The 8,716-nt window shown below is 40.0% G+C and overlaps 1 protein-coding gene across 3 annotated transcripts in view; it reads left to right on the plus strand.

The window, feature by feature from the left end:
- Window positions 1-504: 504 nt before the first annotated feature.
- Window positions 505-8,716, plus strand: part of LOC149190779 (uncharacterized) — a 325,562-nt gene continuing 317,350 nt past the window's right edge. The window contains exon 1 of one of the 3 annotated variants that reach the window (XM_089413441.1): window positions 505-1,003. Coding sequence is in view for 2 of the 3 variants with exons in the window: in XM_089413442.1 (XP_089269568.1) it covers window positions 908-1,003 (96 nt within the window). In the remaining variant the exon portion in view is untranslated. The remainder of the gene's footprint in view (window positions 1,004-8,716) is intronic. The other 2 variants (XM_089413442.1, XM_089413440.1) reach the window with 2 other exon arrangements.

Consider the following 8,716-nt stretch of genomic DNA (forward strand, 5'->3'; position numbering starts at 1 on the left):
AAAATGCAACCCATAAAAAAACTCTCAAAGTATGTTTTTTCAAATTATCACAAACTACAACATATTCATAATCTTGAATATTATCATGAATTTCATAACTTGTGTATTACACTTCAAATGAACTTTCATAAGATCTTAGTAGAATTCATACTATATAAAACCTTGCTCTACTGACTTCCTAAATAATTACCAAACTAACGTTATCAAATTGCAATATAGCCATCTAAACAACGGTAATTAACGTTATCAAATTGCAATATAGCCATCTAAACAACTCTTTGCAATGTTTTGACAAACACAAAATGTCCCCAACATCTTGTCCATATAAACTTCATACTAACCAAATACCTTTAACACCATAAGTTAATCCTATTTTCCATATTTAATCGTCCCATGATGTCAGTGTCGTGACTTGTTTTGACCACGTAGTTTCCTTCCAAGTCAATTGTGGTAGAGATGAGTCGGTATACAATCCTAAGCTTTCGGTAAAATTGTTGTTCAGCAAATGTTTTTTCATGGGACATAAAGATATTTGTCCGACATTGACGGATAAAAAGTCGAACTTTGTATAAGTATATATACATCATACACAATACAACACCAGAGTGCCTTCGATTCACGTATTTGGCGCGCATCGATCTCAGGGTGTCATTCTTCTGCAAAATTATAATTTGAATTATATTACAACGATCGAATCATTTCAAAATCCCATCGAAAAAACCAAGTGGGTCCTGGCGGGCTCTTCACTGGCCCAGCCTACTACTGCCTGCACAAACTTCAAGTCGGTCCATCTCTTCTAACCCCATACCACAGGCAATGGTCTAAAGAAAGGGCTGCGGCTAAGTGCTTTGATATTGCTGTCGAGTTCCCAGCGGTACTTTGGAGGAGCTCGGCATTAAGGCTTCGAATGGCGGTCACATGGTGTTCAGTGCTGAGGGTAGTCATTCTGCTCCTTCTATCAGGCGTCATAGCCATTGCCTTCTTTACTCTTCCTTTCGAGAAGGTATGCATTTCTCTGCATGTGCAATTTGTCAAGTTTTTCCATTTTTGTTTGTGTGTTTAGTCAGAATTTTCATGTGGGTGGCAGCACTCTGGGGCATTTTAGCACTGAGAAATGGTGTTTATTATGCCAAGGGCCTACCGAGTACTTGAATGCGTCTTATGAGATGATGACTCTGTATCAAACTTAGTAGGCTGATTTGAATTGTGTATTTTCTGATTGATCTTAGATAACAATAGATGAAAAGGATTCAGGATATTGGATTTTTGATAATACTGGACCTAATTTTGTTCAGTGAGAATCGAACTTGAGATGCCTGTTGAGGATTTCAACAACTTGCGGTTTGATTCCATTGACAATGAGAATGGACACTGAAAAGCAGGACAAGGAAACCGAAGAGCCCTGAGAAGGAAATCCCATGCAATTACCAAATAAACTAACAGTTTATAGTAAGTTTTCAAGCTGCTGAATATTTTTCAATTTTGAGCTGGCGCAGATCTGGGCTTAAACATACTCTGTGATTATCAGGCATCGACATTCTCACAGTGGCTTTAGAGACCCTTACCAGTCTCTGAGTACACAAAGTATTATTCATGCTGCAATTACATAAAATCAGACAAATAAGCTGCTGATTGGCTCTGTGATAAGGGGAAGGGTATTTCTTTTCTCCAGAGGGTGCTTTGATGTTATCCATTTTTTGCATTGTCCCCAAATGCCACTAGGGCTGATACAAACAGATCTGCAGCATTGGGAAATTAAACTCGCATACATGTTGGAAAATCTGTTCGTTGTTTTCATTTAAAGAGAAAATTAATTGGAATCCTTGTATGACAAGTAAACTATAAAGTGTGGTTGGAATGGTATTTAAGCTTTCACATTTGTCCCCCATGTTGATTTTTGGTAGCATCAGATGTGCTCTAGCCATGAAAATTGGTGGAGAGGCTAAGGCACATGAGATCTCCAAGTCCCAAAAATCGTTTGGAGGAATTCCACTCGGATGAAGAAATATTAAAATAATTAATATTTTTAATGAGACCCTAAGTCTAAACTTAGGAAAATTAAAATATTAATGTGTATTAATATATTATGGGTGAAAAAGTTATAAATAACAAGGATCAATCCAGATCTAATCTTAGCTGTTGATTAGGGACTTAATCTCGGTTGTTGAATCGTTAACAAGAAACGTATAAGAGGAGGCTTGAGGGTCAGTTGGAGATACACCAAGATACCAAGAGAGATGAAAAATTCGATTTTTTAGAGTTGGGTTTGCTAAGGAAATCGAGTTAGTGATCAGTTGCAGCGAGGGACAATTCAGCAAGGGATTTTGATCCAAGACTGAAGAATACATATTAGAGAGGCAACAAAGTGGTGGAAGTGGCAACGCAGAGCCTAGGAGGGCTGACGTAGAGGCTAAGGAGGCCAGCGCAGAGGACATAGAGGGCCGTAGAGGCTGACGTAGAAGCCGAGGAGACTGACGCATAAGCCGAAGAGGGCTTTAGAGGCAGCACTGAGAGAGTCTGTGGGGCACATTGAAAGCTGATTAGCTGACGCAGAGCCGAGGAAGGGTGACGCAGTTCTAGAGGAGTGCTTGGAGCAGCTTTCGCTGTCCAACACAAGGAACAACCGGAGTCATTATGGGATTGTTCATCTGGTTGTTGATTTACCGAAATATCTGTCTCTGGAGAGAGGTACCACTGCCAAGGATATTATTGGAAGGGTGAGCCATTTTTGGCACCCTAGTTGTATTCAAAGCATTGTTTAATAATAAAACTCTCATATATGCTGCATTGGTTTTCTCGAATTATGTTTTTCTGAGGACAGTTGTCCAAAAATAACGGTGTCCCTTTTGTTGTCTCAGTTTATTTCAATTGTTGATCTGTATATTTGTGAAGGCTGCAATTGTGTTTAGTTCGATGTTTATGCAGTTAAATAACTTGTTAATGTAAAAAACAAGCAGGAGATAGTAAACCAGATCTTGCAATAGGGTTTTCTGATGTGTTAGATTCAGAAATTTTTACATGGTATCAGAGCAATTGCAGATCATAGGTGATTGAAGACACCAGCCGAGAAAATATGAGAATTTGCTATAGAGAAGCAACTGTCCCGAGAGACAACGTTGTTCCAGATCTAGAGACGCAGAAGGAAGGGTGACGCAGTGCAAAGAAGGTGACGCAGAGGCTCACGCAGTGCCTGCGTCAACATTTTGAGCCAAGGGAGGAAGACGCAGTAGCTGGGAGGATCCCATGCAGTAGCCGCGTCAGTAGTCCAGGCCAGTGCAGAGGCAGGGAGGGGCAGATCAGGCCTACACGGTGTACAGTCATCTTTCTTAGCAAAGAAGGATTGACGTAGTGGCCAGGAGGAGCTGATCCAACTCTCACTGTGATTGTGCAGAGCCAGAAGGGCTCCAATTCTTCAGTTGTCGGGGCTAAGGGCGCTGTGCAGATTGTGATTTGAGGAGCTGGTGGGACGCTATTTCTGTCAGTGTAGAACAATGTCTAAGGAGATGGAACCAAGGTAGAGGGAAGTACTACCGCGACGGATTTCTAGCCAAGAAATCTAGATCCGAGTGGCAGCAACAAAGGGGGATTGGAGAGGAGTGATTCGACAATTGGTAGGAGGATTTCCGAGAGGGAAGTCGAGACTCAGAGGGTGTCTAGAAGAGGAGCGGAGATGGCAGTAAACAGATTGAGGGATCAGGACAGATTGAACGCAATCCTGGATAAACATCGCATCAAGGACTATGCCTTGAAAACAATTGCTGTCCCAGTTGACCTTAATGCAAATGAGAAGTATGAGGAGGCCAAGCGAAGACAAAATGCATGATCTTAGACGGGGTCAAAGATCATGTCATAACACATTTTGATGAGAAGAAAACAGCAAGGGAGATGTGGCAGATGCCAACGCCTTGTACCAGGGCTCTTCCGTGCAGTGGAAGATGTTATTAGAGAATCAACTGAGGTCATATCAGATGCAGAAAGGAGAGAATAATAGATCCTTTCCTTCTCAAGTTGCAAGAAATTCATGACCAACTTACTTCTGTCGAGTCTACACTAGATCCAAAGTTTATGGTCAGGACTGCTCTGAATGCAGTCTCTGAGGACTGGGAGACATTTGTCCAAAGCATTTTGGGCAGAGCGACTCTCCCCAGTTGGGAGGAGATGTGGGCAACTCTTCGACAGGAAGAGATCAGGAGGTTGACCAAGGCGGGGAGTAGCGGTAAGGGAGTTCGAGTCAAGAAAGAGGAGGAGGAAGATGCAGCTCTAGCATCTGCGGGATATAAGGGGTTCAAAAGAGGAAGAAGAAAGATATCTCCAAGGTCAAGTGCTTCAACTGTGGGGAGTTGGGACATTATGCATCTCAGTGCCCTAGGAAGAAAGGCAAGGGAGAAGCTTCCGACTCAAAGGCTGCTCCAGCAAAGGCGGAGAAGGATGTCGAGACTGATGATGATTGTGCCATGAGTGCTCATGTGCCTCTAGAGAAGAGGTGGGGAGACATAGAGTTGTAGTCGAGAGGACTACATGCAAGGGTAGGATCCTTGAGGTACCCAAACTCTTGGATCACATCTGGCTACAGGAGCCCTTAACGACAGTAGCATGATGACAGATGTCAGGTGGAGCAAGGTGTGATGGAGCAACAATGCAGTGCTCGAGTGCAGAAATCTGTAGCAGCGTAGCAGAGGTTGCAACAATGTGAGAGGCCCAAAGGTGTTTTTGATGTGTTAGATTCAAAAATTTTCACACCCCACGATGGTAAAGAGGGTTTTCCCTAATCACTTAGTAGAATCAATATAAGTGCTTACCCACTAGAGCATTGGTTTCCCTTAGGAGATAATTATAGTAATTGTTTGAAAAGACTGGTGGACCCCTTCTCTGTTGAGGAAGCATCGCTATTGATTAGCACCATGCTATTTGTCAGCTACTTAATAAAAACATGTTCTCCTTTGACTTCTATCGATTTTCTTTTCCAGTTTATACATATTTTCTACCTTCATGTAACTTAAATAGAAATATACAGCTTCTTAAGGTGATAAAATTTACATCATTACATTGACCATAGAAATACTTTTACCTACAATTGTGAATAATCTTCTAAAAAATACACAATGAAAAATTTCATCATGTTGCTTGTAAACTCAAGGCACCACAATATTTGATTGAGCCATTTTGTTGCAAAATGTGCTCACAGTGAATCGTTTTCATTGGAACGTCTTGGCATAGCATACTCCTGACACTATATTTCTCGGTTCTTTGGAAGGTTTTACTATGGAGAATGTTTGTTGGTAACCTCATTCATGTATTATTCCAAAGAGTAGGCCAATATTTGGCATTCCAAACCAAAAATTTAAAAAGTACATGCAATCTTTGATCCTATCAAATAGGAACAATGCAATTGTGCTATGTATCACATTTTCTAAGTGCACTAGCTCCTAAATATCTATATTTGAAGAGATTCTCTCCAATACCAGAAAGACTCCAAACTAGTGCTATGCAAGGACATATGCTCAACCTCTAGAGGTGCCATATAGGTTATTTTTATGAAAATTCCAAAACAAATTAATAACATTTTCATGAGTGGGACCATTTTCATAAAAAAAGCTATTTTTCAATAATGGCAATCATTATCCATTTAATTGAAGCATCTTTTAATTGTGGGAAGCATAAGTTTTTGTTTGTGAACGGCTACTTATTTGTACATGGAATATATCTTAAGCATATTCATCAATGACCTACATATTACTAGAATGCATTATATGAGATGAGGGTCATAGATTAAACTTTGTATGGTGATCTGATTCAAGGTTTTTCGAAAGTTAATAATACATAGTTTGGACATTACAGCTCAGGATGTTAGATAACAGTAGATGAGAAGGATTCAATACATTGGATTATGATAATAGTGGACCCAGTTTTGCTCACTGAGAATGGAACTCAAGATGCCTTGTTGAGGATTTAACAAGCCATTTGATTTCATCGACAACAAGAATGGATGCTATTACAGTCAACATTTTGGGTCCTTCTAGCTGGGGCTCGTTATTATGAAAAAAAACATGTCGATTAGCTAAAAGGTTTATGCCATGGATTAATATAGGTAGAGTGTTGGAACTGACACGCTATCTGCCACCACTTGGGGTTGACTAAGTAATATGATATAACTTATTTCTCCTTTTAGTTAGCTCATCGAGGCTCTAAGTTACTTGAAGGTGGCTCATTTTTTAAAGTATTGTACTTATGATAAGTGGGAGCCATGTCCAGCTAATCAGCAACCCATCATCATGGTACATGCAATTTTTTTATTCTTTTATTTTTTCCAAAGAAAAAGTCGAGTAATTCATTGATCAAATAATTGCTCTGAAAAGCTGTTACAATAGATTTGGCTCTAGAGAGCATGACAATTTTTCAAACTTATATACTCTAAATGCTTCATCAATAATATAGGGCAATGCCCCTAACAACAAAACTCTCAATAAAGAGCTGATATAAAAGCTCTAAAGAGCCAATAATTTATTCAGTAGCCAAAAGCCAAAGACCTCGCTATTCCGCTAGTTACTACGCTGAGTCACCAACAAATCTCAAAGAGCTTTTATAAAAATCTCCTTTTGAAAACTCACAACAGTGAGTTACCAAAAAATTGAAGTTCATTTCCAGAAAACAATGGAATGACACAGTGATCCATACACTAAAACCAAAATGAAAGGCCCTCATCCAAGGGACTAAGGATCCCTGATAAAAAAAGACTAATTTCTACCTCTCCTCTTCGAGCTCCTTATGAGCTTTGAGTACAAGAGTTGATTGGAGGAGAAGAAGGACTGGGCACCAATTTCAAAAATCGTGTTAGATATTGTAGCATTGGATGGTGTTTTAGTCTCAAACTTTGTGGAGAGGCTAAAACACAGGGAGAACTCCAAAACTCAGAAATCGTTTTTAGAAATTCCACATAGAGATAGCTCAATTAAATTAATTGACCATCATTTAAATTTTTCCGAAGTCTAACTTAGGAAAACTAGTTAATTAATAGTAATTAATTAAGAAAGGTGAAATTCTTTAGAAACTCACATGGACTGACTTGGAAATGATCTCAACCATTGATTAAGTTTTAATCGTTGAAGTCTCAACTGGAGATTATAAGAAGAGGTCGATGGGTAAATGGAGAACACACCAGTGCATTAGATAGTTCGATTTTCTAGTGCAGGGGATTCAGTAGGAGAGATCGAGTAGCAGGTGGCAGAGGGGCAAAGTAGCAGATTTTCAGAAGAGTTTCCAGTTTCGGAAGAGTCAGGAGAGGAGGCTGTACTATTTCTCTAGGAGGCTATGTAGGGGTTGCATAGGAACCTCAATTGGGTAGATCGATTCAGTTGAGGAAGAGGTCAATTTAGTTGCTGGTGGCCGGGAAAATTCCTAGTAGGCCAAGCGACTCACTTCTAGGGGCTGAGATTGGCAGTGGGTCCGATTCAGAGGGAGTACGGGGTTGACTGTACAAGGGACTGCACAGGGCTTACTCAAGGGTGGATGTAGATCATTCTGGGAGTTAGTTTCTGAGGCTAGACTGAGCTAGGATTGCTTGAGGAGGGTAAATTCCCTTAGATATTTTTGCCAGCGTTTCTCTTAGATATAAATGCCAGTTTGGCATCCATTTTATTGTACTCAGAATTTCTACTGCATAATAATAATAATAATAACAATAATAATAATAAAACCCTCATCTGCTGCATTGATTTTCCCGCATTGGGGTTTTTTCAGGGACAATTGTCCAAAAATAACGGTGTCAATTTTTTTTGTGTGTGTGCTAGCATATATCAGTTTCCAACATTTTATTTTCCACAATGTTTTTATAAAAAAAATTACAGTTGTGATTTTATTTGTTATTTGCTGTAGCAAATAAACTGCTTAATAATAAATTAGTTAGAAGAATAATTTCCAGTTGTTGCAATAGTTGAAATTTTCACATGGTATCAGAGCACATTTGACAGCCAGGAGGCTCAAAGACAAAGAGGGAGAAATTCACTGTTCAAAGGGAGCAACGATACGATTTTTCCAGGGGCTGTGCAATGCTTAGCTAGGCAGTGCAAATTGGTGGACAAGATTTGATTTTCCAGTTGTAGGTGGCAGGAAAGTTTGATTTGTCCAAGGAAAGTGATTCCAGTAGGCCGAGGTGAGCAACACAGTATCTTTGGCAGAGCAGAACAAATTTCTTGTTGGGCGCAATAGGGTTTTGTAGCAGTTTGCAGTAGCAGAATCAACGCTAGATGGAAGACAAATTGCACATACAGAGGGAGTTTCTCTTAGAGGGTTTCTAGTTTTAGAAATCCCGAATTCCTAGTAGTAGCAGGCAGTTTTTCTCACTCCAGGAAGGAGTGGGAATAATAGTGCTAGCCGCCAGCACGTGAAAGAGGGAGATTTCCATCCCAGGTCGAGTTTTTGCAACGATGTCCTCAACATGACTTCGAGATCAGAGCAAATTAGAGGGTGCATCACAATATTGTATCTGGAAGGCTAAGATGACATTCCTGATAGATGAATATGGTCTAAAAGACGTACGTAGAAATGAGTTGTAGCAATGCTACAGATGCAGACCAACTAGCCAATTACAATAAGGAGATGGCTAGGAAAGGTGATTGATTCTCGATGGAGTTTGAGATCATATAGTCTCACAGTTGCGGCCAAAGAAATGTGGGATGCTATCGCCTCACTATATTAGAATCCTTTCGAGCAATGGAAG

The sequence above is a fragment of the Pinus tabuliformis genome, chromosome 3_1, assembly GCF_031772625.1.
Source record: "Pinus tabuliformis cultivar Carrire ecotype Pingquan chromosome 3_1, CPIR1, whole genome shotgun sequence".
Taxonomy (NCBI): Eukaryota; Viridiplantae; Streptophyta; class Pinopsida; order Pinales; family Pinaceae; genus Pinus; species Pinus tabuliformis.